Source organism: Leptinotarsa decemlineata, unplaced genomic scaffold (assembly GCF_025532065.1).
Source record: "Leptinotarsa decemlineata unplaced genomic scaffold, Ldec_3_MD MMD2_tig00078422_RagTag_RagTag, whole genome shotgun sequence".
Taxonomy (NCBI): Eukaryota; Metazoa; Arthropoda; class Insecta; order Coleoptera; family Chrysomelidae; genus Leptinotarsa; species Leptinotarsa decemlineata.
Window position 1 is genome coordinate 20278425 of NW_027412747.1, and position 17012 is coordinate 20295436.

The 17012-nt window shown below is 32.8% G+C and overlaps 1 protein-coding gene and 1 non-coding gene across 3 annotated transcripts in view; one reads left to right on the top strand and one right to left on the bottom strand.

Annotated features, from left to right (window-relative positions):
* Positions 1-17012, top strand: part of Gad1 (glutamate decarboxylase) — a 142734-nt gene that overhangs the window by 124193 nt on the left and 1529 nt on the right. The window contains exons 8-12 of one of the 2 annotated variants that reach the window (XM_074186451.1): positions 6552-6630; positions 6843-6992; positions 8646-8840; positions 9253-11779; positions 15143-16944. In XM_074186451.1, coding sequence (XP_074042552.1) covers positions 6552-6630; positions 6843-6992; positions 8646-8840; positions 9253-9426 — 598 coding nt within the window. In that variant the 3' untranslated portion in view covers positions 9427-11779; positions 15143-16944. Of the gene's footprint in view, positions 1-6551; positions 6631-6842; positions 6993-8645; positions 8841-9252; positions 11780-15142; positions 16945-17012 lie in introns of those variants that run through there. The other variant, XM_074186450.1, reaches the window with a different exon arrangement.
* TRNAI-UAU (transfer RNA isoleucine (anticodon UAU)) lies at positions 7081-7172 on the bottom strand. The gene is given in 2 exon segments: positions 7081-7116; positions 7135-7172. It is a non-coding gene; the product is annotated as a tRNA-Ile (tRNA).

The following is a 17012-nucleotide window of genomic DNA, read 5'->3' on the forward strand; positions in this document are numbered from 1 at the left end:
GAACAATTGAACAAAAATAAATAAAAATAAACAAATGAAAAAAGAAAATAAAAATAAAAAGTTGAGAGATTCCAAGTCACGTTAGTTCACGATGTTTCGATTGTTAGTATCTACAATCGTCTTCGGGTGATGACTGGAGGGATTTCAAATCATTTCACATAGTAGACAATGGAAGTCCGAACTAGTGAAATTCATCATTTGCAATCTTGATAGCCTGGAATATCGAGAAAAGGTTGGAGATTTGTTTCTCTTCTATAGACACTTCCACGGCAAGTGGTTTAGTGACTTGGCACATTTAATTCTACCAAGAGCGGTACATATCAGAAATACGTGACGGATTGTGACTGCTCATCGTTTCGAGGTTCAACTCAATACACCTCAAACTTCACTGTTTAAGAACTCTTTTATTTGGAGAACGTTTTTTCAAATGGATTTAATCTCTTAGAGCACCGCTCTAAGAGCGCCTTGAAGATTTTCCTGTAGTGTTTGTCTTTCGCCTTTTAAAAGGAAAAATATATGAATAATTTCTATGATCATCTCATCACAAACGAAATTGTTTAGAACTATTCTGGTCTACCTGAAACATTTTACGAAAACCGTCATACACTGTCACCATTAAAGTGCGCACCATACGGCAAACTTTTTTTTCGAAAAGTTTCATTCAATGAAGTTTAACTTCGGCACTTGTTTGTGCTTCAAATTTAACTTGAAATGATGCGGCCAACTGCGACCCACTGACGTTCAGTGTTTGTCAAATTCAACTTTTTTTTTGAAAAAAATTGAAAAAGTGTATTTCTAGATCGAATTCAACAAAAAGTTACTGAAAAAGTTGTGTCTACGGCAATTTTATATCCATATGCCAAATTTTATGCATGAATTTCACTAGTTCGGACTTCCATTGTCTACTATATAAAATGATTTGAAATCCCTGAAACAACTAAAAAAAAAAGAATTGAAAATGAATAGCTGAAAATGACAATTATATTAAGCAAAATAAACCTGGAATGAAATAATAGTGAAATAAATACAAGTAAAATAGAACAATTGAACAAAAATAAATAAAAATAAAGAAATGAAAAAAAAATTAAAAATAAAAAGTTGAGAGAACAATCAAAAAGTTGTGTAGTCATGTTAAAATTTTCATAGCACATTTTTAATTTCTCTCTAAAAATGTCCGTATAAGTAAAAACTTATCAGAAAAGTTAAACTCCATGATGAGTTTGTTATGTATACATGAATTGATGACAATTAACTGAACTTGTTTTTTTAAATGAAGGGGATATCTGTCAAAAATAAGCTAAACTTAACTTTATCCTAGTTGCATAAAATTTGACATGTGGATATAAATTTGCCGTAGACACAACTTTTTCAAGTAACTTTTTGTTAAATTCGATCTAGAAATGCACTTTTTCAATTTTGACGTCGATGGGTCGCAGTTGGCCGCATCATTTTAAGTTAAATTTAAAGCACAAACAAGTGCCGAAGTTAAACTTCATTGAAACTTTTCGAAAAAACATGTTTTCCATATGGTGCGCACTTTAATGGTGACACTGTATAACCAACATTTTGCAAATACAATGTTTACCGGGTACACTCCCCTATTACTCTTAAACCGCCCAAATGTCACACGCTTCACAGAAATCGTTTATAATCGCCCAGGTAACACCTACCTTCTATTTATTGAACCATAAGCTGTCGGCGCTTTCATAATGGATGAGTTTAAGTCAATCGAGATTGTTTCACCCCCGAGTGCTTTCGGCACTTTGATAGAGAGAAGTGTGTTTTTAAAACCCATAAGTAGTTCTGATGCAAATTGATGCACACTTTAGAGCTTATCGAGGGCTTTGCGAGCGGGAAACCTTGATCCGATTATTGATTTTATAGGGCAGGCCCTCGCCGCTGGAGGCTTTTCAATGTTTTTTCTCTGCTAATGTTAAGGAAAGTGACGGAAAGGAAAACATTTGAACATTATTGTTTTTTGTATGGGTCGTGAATTAGTCATTTGAATTTCAAAGATAATTAGTTACCGAAATAACAGTGTAAGGTCATTAAAGAGAATGGGGAATGTTCCTCAATTTGGGTTATTACAGCAAATGCAAGTTTGAACGAAATAAAGTTGAGTTTAATTCATGAGTTTTTCAAATTCACTTCGAAAAGTATTCAAATTGATGTTTCAAATGTTGGGTTTTCATTGTCAAAGGGATTTGTTTCTAATTCACATATTGGCAACAGCGCCTATATCAAGTTGAAATAATTTATGCGTACCTAGATATTCTACTTAAAAAAAAGGAAAATTATCTTTATAAATCAACAATTGAGGCAAAATATAAATTATAGTTCAATACCACCTCCACAAGCCACATAAAGAACAGTTGTTTTGTTATTTATTTATATAGAGGAAGATAGGTTAGGTGCACAAAATGTCATATGTCACAGAATGTCTCGGAACTCGGTAGATAAGTAAACAAAACAGCACGCCTCTGAAATATGTCATCTTTGTTTGTCTCATACAGGTAACAGATTCATTGTCCTTTATTAGCTATGATCGATATTGCCAAATGGTGAAATAGAAACGAATCCCTTTAAATGTTGAATGCATTATTTCATTTCTCTCTTTTAAGTATTTAAATAATTTTTTAAAGAAAAAGATTTAACTGATAACTTTAAATGCGTTGTTTTAGAGTTCTTTTATGAAAACTACTTGATTTTCGTCAGGAGGAATATTCCCCATTGCGAAACAGGTAAAGTGAGAAATTCCGTAATTCTGTTGGTATTCTGGTAGATTCTTTCCATGATGAATATGATGATGATGATATGATGAAAAGAGAATACATACCCTACAAAACGCATGCATCAGACTCATCACAGGAGCTAGGAGGGGACAACACGTGTCTCATCATTTGGAGAGACTGAGATGGCTAAAAATGGAAGCTCGACTCATAATTTATGCTTGTATCACCTACCATAAGATTATAACAAGAAAAGTACCCAGTTATCTTCACGACAAAATGAGATATAGAATTTGAATCTGAGATTCAGAAATCAATCAACCACCCCGCCACAGAACTACTTCATTTCGTGGATCCTTCTCTTATAATGTGGCCAGGCTTTATAATCGAATTCCCAATTCACTAAAATCACTCTCCGCGGTAGCTTATAGAAATAAACTCAATATTTACTTACAAGAACACAAATTGAGCAACTTCTGATTGAGTCATTTGTGAGATCAGAAATTGAATTCTTTCTTTTGATTGGTACGAGGGTGGATTATATATATATATATATATATATATATATATATATATATATATATATATATATATATATATATATATATAAATAATTCCTTTAGGATCACAATGTGATATAGGACAAGTCAGTGAAAAATATAGATAAATAAACTTCAAAATACAGATATGACGAAACAATAAACATAGAAATTTTTTATTTAAAATTTTGAACAAACTTTTAAAACTTTTAAAACTTTCAAAATGCTTAAACAATACACATAAGCAATACACATATGAGCATTTCAATCACTTTTGTTCACATATTCGACGACACTGTAGAAACATCTGAAAATCAAAAACTCTTTCAGTTTTGCTTTGAAAATACCTGGGGTTTCGTCCGTCCGTACCTCAACCGGAAGTTTGTTATAAAATTTTGTCCCTGCATAGGAAGGGCAATTTTCGAAAAATGCAGTCGAGTGCTTTTTTAATCTGATTTTATTCTTTTGTCTAGTAGGATAGGTATGAAAATCTGAGTTTTGAAGGTGCGTGTCATATTTCTTCATAAACAAACAAACGCATTTATAAATATATATACAAGGTAAACACATGATTCTATTTTCAATAAAAATTTGTTTGCACGAATCTCTATAGGCAAGATTGAATATCAAACGAATAACTTTTTTTTGGGAGACAAAAATTCTGTTTATATCAGAAGAACAGCCCCACACTGCTATATTGTTGGAAATATTAGGATAGAATATGGCATAATAAACATTTAACAGCTGAGATTTATTAAAAATTGAAGTTAACTGTCTTAGGGCATAGTATGCGCTGTTAAGTTTATTATTCACTTGATTAATGCTAGATTGAAATGACATATCACTATCTATGCATATGCCAAGAAATTTAGTTTTTTCTGATGAGTTGATGAGATCATTATTGACTTTGACCTGTATATATATATATATATATATATATATATATATATATATATATATATATATATATATATTGTATTCCATACATTGTTTTTTTTTACCTATCCATAAAAAAATTATAAATGTCATGAAGTAACTTGGTTTGAAATCTCTTAATTTTTTATTTTTTTTTAATTTTTCAAGTGTTCTATTTTTTACATGTATTTTATTCCACTGTAAATCTTTTTAATTTGTATTGGTTCTTTTATGGATTTCAAATCATTTTATATATTATTAGACAATAGAAGTTCGAACTAATGAAATCCATCATGAAACATTCATACAAATAAATGTTCACTGATATAATATAGTTTAAAGTAGACTCATTAAAAAGGACAAAACTTTTGAAACAAGTAATAACAAGTATTAAGTCGAACAAACGCTAAATTATTTGTTTTTCCACCATCACCAAATTTAAAATAATTTTTGTGCAATTCTCCTTTATATTAATAAATTACTTCAATAACTCTCAACCAGAATATGAAATCAGGAAGGAAATTAATTGAACCTGTAAATAATGCAGCGAGCTTTCGAAAATTGCAAACACAGAAAGCAAAAGCTTGTCTGAAATCTGCCCTGAGCTTAATCCCTGATTACATGGGAACTCTCCAGCTGTTACAAAAAAAGACTTTATCTCTGGTTTTCTACCAAATGGCGATTCACTTTGAAAATTTTCGTTCAAATCTCATAATTATGTATTACATTATCAAATTGAACCAGCTTGTATAGTGATGAATTTTTTTTAATATTTATATTCTGAATTTCGCGAAACGATTATTCAAGCATTGTAGAATTCTATCCAAATATTTGTGAAATTTGAAATAACTAGATTTGAGCATGTTTCATAAATTCCCCGACTGGTGGAAAATTTCAACTATCACTGCAGTCAGAGAAATCCAAAATACATCAACCACTTTCCACTTTCGAAAATGCATTTTTCGATGTGTTAGAAGAACTACTTCTAGAAGTTGATGATAACCAGTCTATTTTTGATCTGTATATGTAGTGTAGGGAGGGTTAGTGTAGGCCCACAGCACTTACGCCACATGTGACTCATTGTACATCCTTCCGAAGAGTTGTCCTTCTAGGTCATCGTCCATCCTGTCCTTTCCGGGAAGGTGGAGAGTTAAGTACCAGACATCTCCTTTACATCTGGAGGTGTAGGCCAAGACTCGCTGAACACACACTCTCTCATTGACGATAACTCCGGGCACCGCATAGGACATGCCTGACAGTCTCATCTTCCTGTTTACACATCCTGCATAGAAGTGTGTCCACTAGCCCCATATTATGGAGGTATTTTTTTAATTGATAATGGTTAGTCAGACATCCTACTGTTAGGCGTAGATTTTTCCTGGTCATCGCCAGATATTTCTTCGGCGCCAGCTTCCCAGGGTCGCACAGGGTGATCCTGGCAAGATTGTATATTTTGATTCTATCCCAACTCTTTAGGGATTGAGCATGGGTGCGACATTTGGCTAGTACCGCAATTGTCGAAGTCATCAGGTCGAAGGTGTCACTGGGTCCTAAAATTCTTAATCCAGCCGCTTCCTTGGCTAAAGAATCGGCAAAGTGATTACCTTTACTCCTCTCGTGTCCTTTAACCCACCTAAGGATAATGTTATTATCCACCGAGGCTTTGGCTAAATCTTGGTGGCACTCTAGTGCTAGCCCTGAAGTAACACAGTGTCTGTTCAAGGCTAATAGTGCTTGTCTGCTATCAGTGCAGATTGTTAGGTTTTTGCCAGAAATTCTTTTCTTGGTTATTTCTTTTGTGGCGATTGAGATACCAGCCAGCTCTGTTTGGACCACGCTGGTATTTCTTCCCATTCCCCACTTAATCCTTAGGCTTAGTGATCTGGAGTACACTCCACATCCTGAGCCTTCTTTGGTTTTTGAGTCATCTGTATAAATCCGTATTGCATTTGTAGCATCTGACTCTGTGTTCTGTTTTGTTTGTATTTTGTAGGGTTCATTAAATACAAACTTAGGTTCAATTGCATCACTGGTTGCCTGCAGCAGAGGTTGCGCAGTAACCGCTTCTCGCCGTAGCCTCAATTGACCCATTGCTACTTCGAGGTTTCCAGCAGCCGTGCGCAATCGTAACATGGCCATCAACACAGCCTCCTCAACGTACAGGTCCAGAGGGGTCAGACCAGTGATTATTTTGATTCCAGAATTTATCTAGTTTGAAACTTTTCAAACTTCTCAAATTCTGTGTACTGCCTACTCCCCAAAGGGACTTATTATTCTTTCACCTTCCAGTTGGAAAAGTCTACAGTTTTGCAGTATCACACTCAAGTAACCATTTGAATTAATCAAAATGTCCTTATTTATCTTCCAGGGCCGATTCAGTGACATGGAATCCTCACAAATTGATGGGTGCTCTGTTACAGTGTTCAACGATACACTTCAAAGAAGATGTAAGTTATTCTCAAAATACTGTCAATTGATAGTTATCCTTTAGTTCAAAATCAAACCTATTACATAAGCGTTTCTTTCTAAAGTAAGGCCTCTGAGATAACTAATTGTTGAAAAATGAATTCGCTTCTTGAACGCTTGAACGCTTTTCTACAAATTGATAATGGGCTGAAATTTATTGAATGAATGGTTAACCGTCATTTCAAATTTGCAGGGGCTACTCATGAGTTGCAATCAGATGTCTGCTGATTACCTGTTCATGCAGGACAAGTTATATGACATTCGGTACGACACTGGCGACAAAGTTATTCAGTGCGGCCGTCATAACGACATCTTCAAGTTGTGGCTACAATGGAGAGCTAAGGTAAGTGTGTAATTAAAAACTAAGTCGATGTAATTCGTTATCCTACAGAGAAAAAGTTTCAGCTGAAAAGGAAATATAAAAAAAATCATTCCCCAGGTGAGGCTCGAACTCACAACCCCGGCATCGCTCACGACTACTGTCTTATAAGTACCGTGCGCTAACCAATTGCGCCACTGGGGATATGTTAACCAATGTGCGTAAAAGTGTACATAAACAAAATTGAATTATCGGATATATACAACTATCGATCAGCATTTTTTCATGATTTAATGACTCAAAACCTAAATAGAGTTTCGTCTCCTCTTCAGAGATGAAGAGAGAAGTGAACACAAAAAAAATTTGTGGTTGAAGACATAGAAAAGTAGAAAAGAAGAAGACGTAGTAGAACATTTTGTATTTTATGATCAGCTGCGTATAATTTTTTTAATGATAGGGTGTTTGTTGTACAACCGATGAATTAACTTAGGCCTTCTATATCTCTCAGAACATATTATGTCCTGAAATTAATAATACAAATATGTTTTCATATGTTTCCAACCAGGGCCGTAGTGAAAAGAAAAACCGGGGCGGGGAGGGATTCCAAATTTTCCCAACCCCACCAGCAAAATTTCAAAACTGTCGAAAAAATGAAAGCCGAGGGATTAGTTACCTTACTTTGGATCAAGGTTCTTGGTTTTCCACCATATCCATTATGTATAGAAATATTCAATACAAATGAAAGGAAACAACACATAAATAATATTGTGTTTATTGTTTTCAACTATTATTTTTTCTATCTTCCCCCCCATATCCCACATCGCGACGGCCCTGTCTATCTCTAAAACAATTCAACGTATAAAACAATTTCCGAAACTGAAAGTTTCATCCCGTATAAGTTATATTAGTTGATCAAGTATGACGTATGATTTAGAATTCGTATACAGTTTCATTAATTTGGAAACAAGGCCGTCGTCATGGGGGGATGAGGGGAAGCTTCCCTCTTCTGCTTTTTCGACTTAGGAAAAAGATGGGGAATTTTGGGCCGTGGAGATTGAAAAAAATAATAGTAAACAAATAAATAAAGATTAAAAAAATAAAAATGAGAGAGGAGAAAGGAAGAGGTAATAAGAAAAGGAAAAGAACCAGGAGAAGGTCAGAATTTCCCAACATGCATAACTTCTTTTCGCTGATTTTTCGACTTGGAATAGTTGGGAAATTTCGGGCCATGAAGATAGAAAAAATAATAGTAGAAAACAATAAGCACAATATTATTCGTGTTGTTACTTTTCATTTGTATTGAATATTCCTATACATGGTCGATATGGTGGAAGACCAAGGACCTTGGAGCAAAGTAGAATAATTACTAAAATTTATTTTTGTTTGTGCATACCATAACGGGCAAAAACATTCAGCAAATCTTTGGATAGCTAAGTAAGAAAATCAATATATTATAGTTGGAACTAATCCGTCGGCTTTCATTTTTTCGAAAGTTGGAAAATTTTGCTGGTGGGGTTGGAAAAATTTTGGATTTCCCCCCCCCCACCGGTTTTTCTTTTCGCTACGGTCCTGCCTGTATTCCACAACCTATCTCCATTGAAATATTCATAATTCCTCGTTCACAGGTATCTAAAAAGTCTACAAACGCAAATCAAAAACTCTTTTTTTTTTTTCTAGGGCGATGAAGGCTTCGAGCAGCACATGGACAGACTGATGGAACTTTCTGAGTACATGGTGAAACGCATCAAGGAACAGCCAGACAAATTCTATCTCATTATGGAACCAGAAATGGTCAACGTGTCCTTCTGGTACATTCCTAAGCGCCTCCGCAAAGAACCCCATGGACCCGAGAGAGAAAGAAAACTTGGAGAGGTAAATTTATTTACACTCACATTACTTGATTTCATATCCAAACATGGATTTGAGATCCATGTTTACCACTTGAACTTTTCGAAATATAACAGCTGAAGTGAGCATACACTAAATCTGGAGCACTTTTTATCGACGCGCATTTCTGTAACCAACTTAGCTTCATCAGAAGATGATTAGAACTGAATGAGTTGTAATCTGCATGAAGTTCTTATTTGTGCTGGATTTTTTTACATTATTGTTATTGGGCCTGTGTTTACTGAAGAAAACTTGACTAGCGAGGTTTTGCAGGGAGAAAGTCAACTATTTCTGTATTTCATCTCATTCTACTGAGTATTAGTTTGATTTTTACTGTCTTTCCAAATCTTCTTGTTGTTTCATGGTTGTTAGACAAATTTCGGTTTCCATTTTCCAGATGTGTCCGCGATTGAAAGCAAAAATGATGGAAGAAGGAACTCTAATGACGGGTTACCAACCAGACGACAGAAGACCCAACTTCTACAGGAACATTATCTCTTCTGCTGCCGTAACTGAAGCGGACATCGACTTCCTGCTTAACGAAATGGACCGGCTTGGTCAAGACATGTAAATCCGCTGTTGAAAATTAATGTTTTCCATGTATATTGTTTGGTGTTCAACCGAAGCCGTTCATTTTGGAGATTATAGTTGAAGTAGATGGAAATAGGCTAGTTCATCGTAACTAAATACATCTCTACCTCTCGATGTGTCAACGTGACAGAAAGTTTCACTTCAAAATGAAGAGCTTCGAAGGTTTTTTAAAGGTTACCAAATTTTCCCTCAATCTTGACCTAGTAGTTAAGGAACTGAATGTAGGTTTCTTTGTTCAAATGAGATTAATATTATTCATTTTCATTCGAACTTTATATTATTCGTGCCCTTTTCTATGTGTTCAAAAACTGTATTTCTTTCAAATATCGAAATTCCGAAAGAAGAGCATTCGCATTGATGATACAGGGCGTTCCAAATGGACAAACAAAAAAAATATGCGAAAAGAACTATAAAAATATATGATTTTTATGGTTCTTGAGCAGAAAATTATTTTTTTTGCCGGTTACTAGCTTTTTCCGTCAGTTGTAGACGGGGCAAACGAAAATCTTGGAAATATGGAAGAGGGTACTTTAACAAAAGTTATTCTATGGCTTTCATGAATTTATTTATGGGGCAAGTATAACAGGAAAAATTTTCATTTCCAGAAAAGTGACATCTATATGCAAATGTGATGAACTCCTGAACGGCTTTTGTTATTGCCTAAGATGAGTTATTCAACTTCTTATGAAAGCTTGGTCTTTTTTGAGAAGTTGAAGTGTTCAAAACATTTTGGAAATGTATCTGGGTTAGATAAAGTATTTAAAACGCTTTGGAAATGAATCTGGGTCAGGTGAAATGTATCTGGGTCACTTGAAGTGTTCATAACTTTTCGGAAATATATTTGGGTCAGTTAAAGTGTTTCTGAATCAGTTAAATTATCTAAATCATTCATGAATTGTATTTGGGTCGCTTGAAGTATATCTGGATTGAATAAAGTATTCAAATTATTTCGGAAATATATCTGGGTCAGTTAAAATTTTCAAAACGCTTTGGAAATGAATCTGGGTCAGTTAAAATGTATCTTGGTCAGTTGAAGTGTTCAAAACATTTTAGAAATATATTTGGGTCAGTTAAAGTGTACCTATCTGGATCAGTTAAATTATCTGAAACATTCTTGAAATGTATCTGGGTCGGTTGAAGTGTATCTTGGTCAAATAAAGTATTCAAACATTTCAGAAATATATCTAGCTCAGTTAAAGTGTTCATAATGCTTTAGAAATGAATCTGGGTCAATTAAAATATATCTTGGTCAGTTGAAGTGTTCAAAACATTTTAGAAATGTATCTGGGTCAGTTAAAGTGTACCTATCTGGATCAGTTAAATTATCTGAAACATTCTTGAAATGTATCTGGGTCGGTTGAAGTGTATCTTGGTTAAATAAAGTATTCAAACATTTCAGAAATATATCTGGCTCAGTTAAAGTGTTCATAATGCTTTAGAAATGAATCTGGGTCAGTTAAAATGTATCTTGGTCAGTTGAAGTGTTCAAAACATTTCAGAAATGTATCTGGGTCAGTTAAAGTGTACCTATCTGGATCAGTTAAATTATCTGAAACATTCTTGAAATGTATCTGGGTCGGTTGAAGTGTATCTTGGTCAAATAAAGTATTCAAAACATTTCGGAAATATATTTGGCTTAGTTAAAGTGTTCATAATGCTTTAGAACTGAATCTGGGTCAGTTGAAGTGTATCTGGGGTCAGTTGACGTGTTCAAAACAGTTTGTGAATGTATCTGTGCCATTTAAATTGTATCTGAGTCAGCTTAAGTGTCCAAAACATTTTGGGCACTTTAATCTGGCCCAGATACACTTGAACCTTCCCAGATACATTTCCAAATTGTTTCTGCGTTCGCAGAATATCAGATTATAGATGACATTTCAACTTCAAGAACATGATGGATTGTTGGAATGAGATTTTATCGTAGTGATATTCATATCAGTTTCGCTAAAATATGCATGATGTGATATGCCAAACACCAATAGAATGTTCTGATCCTTTCATCTAAGTAGATATCCAAATACAGTGATAAATCATTCAGTTTCCGTTGAACTAATTCCTAAAAGACCCATAGATTAGTATGACCTATAGATTAGTATTGCCACAGATTGATTAGGAATTAAAAAACTTGAGAATGAATAATATATATTTACGATACCTAGATACCTAGATTGAAAGATGGAATAGTGGATGAATCATGACGTATAAAAACGTACATTCTGTGTGTTCTGTGTGAATAAAGAAGTCTTCCTCATAAAGCTTACGTGGTGGTTGGGTTCCATATATGAGAGGATTTGGTAACCTTTTCAGAAATATGTTGTAGATGTCTTTTTGAAGTAAGTGATATCATATCCATTTCGCCATATCACTGAATGTATAAAAATCTTGAAGTATATGTCATTTAAAAGATATAATTTGAATTAGGTGGATAAAATGTGTAGCTGACGCAATAATTCATGTGTATAGAAAATGTTGATTTGACATTAGAGTTTATTCATGCTTGTTCAGAGGCAAGTACATTAAAACCTTCCAAAACGAGGTGCTTCCATATATTTATTAACTGACTATAATGTTGATTGTTGCAAGTAACATGTATATCTATGTAGTCTATTTATCATATTATTATTCCACTTTATTCAAATGTTATTTATTGTAAAAAATTTGAAAATCTACGAAGTCGTAAAATAGCCACTGCTTCAACTGTCTGGGAGATTTATACTTGTTGCAAAAGTTCAAAATTCCTGAAAATAACATATCAATACACTTTTTTGAATTTAAAAATTTTCGAGTTGTTGGGAAAATAGCTGAGATTTTGAAATGTAAGTCGATACTGAAAATGCTGTTGAGAAATCAGGATCATATTTTAGGAGGTTCAAACCTTTTGTTGTCTGTCTACTTTTTCGGAAATTTCGAAGTCATCTTGAAATCTGAACTTTTATTCCAGATTTTGACTATTACTTCGTAATCTTATGTTTTCGACATTGTAGTTTGTTTACTACTTTATTGGAACCATATCTCTCAAGGACGAATATATTTAAAGGTTTGATAATAGATAATAGTCGCTGGGGGACAAATGTGGAAAATACAGTGGATACGGAGGCAATTTTAAGTACAAAACACGCAACCTTGATTGCGATTGACTTGTGACACAGCTCATCGTCTTGGTAAAGAAAAAATTTGTTCTTCATTCGATTAATAATTGAAATGTAATCAAGCTTTCAAGAATGGAATTGAAAATCGTAGGAATAGATATATGCTCACGATGTTTTATAGATCTTCAGATGAAGTGAAAATCTCGAGAAAAAGCCAAAATCTTATTAAAATTCAAGATATTGAGCTAAAGTGAGGTGTTGAAAAGAAATCGAGATTTATAATGAGAATCGAGGATCGAGGTACTAAGAAAAAGTCAAGGTCTTGAAAAAGTCAAGGTCTAGAGCAAAAAGATGGGTTCTCTAGGAAAATCCGTCATAAATATTGGAAAAATCGAGATATTGAGTAGAACTCGAGGTACCTAGCAAAAATGAGGCCATGAAAAAATCGAATTCTTGAGTAAAAATCGAGATATTGGGTAAAAATCGAAATCTGGAAAGTTGAAATCTTGATTAAATTCTAGATATTGAATGAAAGTCGAGATATTGGAAAAATATTGAGTAAATATTGAGTAAAGTTTTAGATACCAAGCAAAAGTTGAAATCCAGGAAATGTCAAATTCTAAAAAAATATAAATTTCGAGAAAATAAAAAATTTTTAGTAAAACTCGAGATATTGAGAAAAAATTGCGATCTGGAAATATAAGAACTTAACAATCAAGACCTTACTGTGAGATATTGAGGAAAAATTGAGATTTGAATGAAAATCGAGGTACTGACAAAAAGTCATTGTCTTGAAAAAGTCAAGATTTTGAAAAACAATCGGAATATTGAATAAAATTAGGAACACAGGAAAAAATCGATACCTTAAGTATAGTTCGATTTACTGAGAATGTTGATATCTTGAAAATGAGATCTTGAAAAAGGCGTGATTTTGAAAAAATTCGAAATATTCAGTAAAAAATTAAGATATTGAGAAAACGTCGAGTTCTGCAAAAATCGAAATCTCGAGTGGAAGAGAAATATAATACAAATTTTGGTTATAATTCGGGGTATCAAGAAAAAGTCGAGATCTTGATAATTCGAAAAAGATCTTTAAGAAAGTGAAGATTTCGATGAAAAGAAGAGATCGTGAACAACTCGAAATCTTGAACAAAATATCTAAACCTCTAGAAAAATTCGAAATATTGAGGAAATGACAAGATCAAAACTTAGATTTCGAAAATAAATCAGACGAAATAAGAGATGAAATATCGATTAAAAATAACATGTCAGGCTCTATGTTTTGCTATGATTCAACTTTTTACTCGATATTTTCATTTTTTGATCATGACTGTTTTCTCTTTTGAGATGTTGAGACATAAGACAAAATAGGAAACGTCAGTCACATTTACGACTTCGTATATATGAGAATATTATTGTTGATTTTCATATTGATCAAATTGATGTCTATATACTTTTACTATTTATTCCGAGATTATATATAATTGTTGATTTTTCAATGGTTTAATCATCTTTTTCATTAATGTTGTGATTTGATGTTAGTCAATTCAATAATTGATATATCAGGAGTTTGCAAATGTACAAAAATTCAAAAATTGTTGAAACTGCCAAAATTATATTATTCATTGACCCACTTATATAGTTTCTAATACAATATATCGATTCGCTAAAAAATTCAACTGAACTCATCAACGTTATGAATATGTACAATTTGAAGATTTGATTACTTACTGTTACAAAATATGAATTGAAACATATATGAAAAAAAAAACTGATGGAAATTATGCAAACAAAATAGTCAACTTTGTAAATTCAGTAGTAAAGTGTAACTCAGTTTCAAATAATGTTTCAGTAAGTATACAGAAAGTAAATCTTTAGAGTAACTTCATAAGTTTATGCGGCTCTATAATAGCAACAAAATCATTATCGTCTTCCATATTATATACTGTTAATTTAAAAAATATCAATAAATCATTTAGTTATGGCTTCTATACCATAAAGAAGAATCGAAACATTTTCAGTATTGTAATAAATGTGTATACTATAAATAAAAAATATATAAAATGTGTTGGAAAAAATTATACTATAGTAAGTTTAATTGTTTGTTTTTTATTCTTGTTCCTTTCTGTGCATACTATGTTTTCCAGACTACAGTTGTACACAACAATTACATAATCTTTGGCAGGAGGAAAAGATAATAATAATGGACTAACATTACAGCGTGGTCCATCTGAATATTATACATTTTATATTTCAATCATAGTGCATATATAGTGTTGTCACGAAAGTTGGCATAACATGAGATTTTTTATACTATCCATGACAATATTTAAGGGTTACTTTTTCACAAGATTATTACATAAATTACAGAACATAATAAGCTGTCAACAAAACTAGGCAAACAGGTAGATTTCGAAAAAAATATTGGTCTCAATAATCAATTTTCGGTGAGCAGGTGAATTATGAGAACTATGAGTGATTAATAAGTGTGAGGAACTACAAAGTATTCTTGAATACTCATGGCTGACATCTATATTACAATATACAATTTTACAAAACATTCAGCAAACTGTGAAATACAAAATATTAATGAATCCTTATGTCTAGTGACTATATTACTGGAAGATGAAACAATTCTGGTATTCACAAGAAAAAATGTGTAGCAAATCTGGTACAAAGAAAATGGTAAGTTAAAGAAAAGCTTCGAAAACGCTATAACCTTTTTTAAAGACCTTAAGTGATACATAAAATAGATCTATAAGTTATTATGAAGTTATATGATTGATTTCCCAGCTTCAAAATTCGAGGCATCGGACTGTTGAAAACATAATTGGTATGGAAAAAATGTATATGAAAAATATCAGAATTTCTCGTATCTTTTTGTTTAATATGAAAAGTTGTCACTTGAAGTAGTTCTGGTCAGTTTATCTAACTATTTATTAATTTGAAGAGAGAACTCAAGTTCATAGGAATTCTTCTTCCAATGATTTTATATTTGACTTGGTTGAGAGTTGACTGTACTCATATTCATTTCGTTGAATACCAAAGTGAAAAGCGCAATTCTTTGAGAATTTCTTTTGAACATTCTCAATTAAATCGATATTTACATTATAGTATGGGCCCCATATAACCGAACAATATTCAAGAATGGATCTTACGAAAGCACAATATAAAATCATTTTTGTTTTAATTGAAAAATCAGTAGAAATTCTCAACACAAAACCCAGCATTTTGAGACTTTTTGCCACAATTTCTGATACTTGAAGATTAAAATTAATTTCGTTAGCAAATTTAACTCCCAGATCGCGAATAAATGTTTCTCTTTTAAGAACTATATATTCAATGGATGTTCAAAGAATATTGGACTTCTAATTTTAGCGAACGTAATGATTTGACACTTATCAATGTTCACCTCTGAAAAATTATTTCTACACCACATGGAAAAGGCTTCGAGATCTTTTTGAACTAATTCAGCATCTTTCCGGCAAATAATTGCTCGATAAAGTTTGAGATCATTTGCAAACATAAAAAATTCTGAAAATTTGAAAACAAACTCTATGTCCGATACAAACAAGTTGAACAGCAGTGGGTCCATATGGGATATCTGCGGTACCCCTGATGGAACCTGAATGAGAGAAGATGTTGTATCTCCGTATTTTACAGACAGAGTTCTACCAGCTAAGCTTTTTTGGAAACAAACTCAATGAGGGGTAAATGATCAACTTATTATTGGCCACTTGCGATAGTGAATTTGATTGTTCTTAGTTATCGCTTTCCAGGGATTACAGCAGTTTTGATTTTTGTTCTTTATATTCTTTATGTAATGTCGTACTTCATATTCAAAGTATGGTGATATGCATAGATGGAATTGTTTTTTATTTAAAAATTTTTTAATGTGTTCTGAAATTCTCGATTTGAAATTTCTAGACGTTTTCTCCATATAAACTCTTGGACACAATTCATCGTCCATGTCGTCCAATGACGTTTCGTTTAGCTAGTAATCAGTCTCTTTCAATTTTTTCTGATGACTTTCCGGTAATGTGGGTGTTTTTTTGGTATCAGTTTTATCAGTATTAATTTTAGTGTGAGAGTATATTTTTAACGTGTTGGAAACATTTGATTATTAACGTAACATTTATTATAAAATAACTAATGAGCACTGTCTGTGAATGAATTGAACATTTTATTGAATATTGATTCATTAATCTCTCATGACTCTTGGTTTTCCTTTTTAACAAAATCGTATACCTACTTTTGTGATCAAAATGTCATTCTTTGACAGAACAAAAAACATACCGAGGGTTTTTCATTAGAACAAAAGGTCTGAGAAAGTTAAAATTGCATTACTCAGTTGCTTTTTTGTTGCTTCTTAATGAAATTAAAAAACTTCAGCAGACACTCAATATCAAGTTATGCAATAGTGGCATTCAATTTAGCTCATCCATATTTCATCGATATTTTCCATTTCCTTCATCAA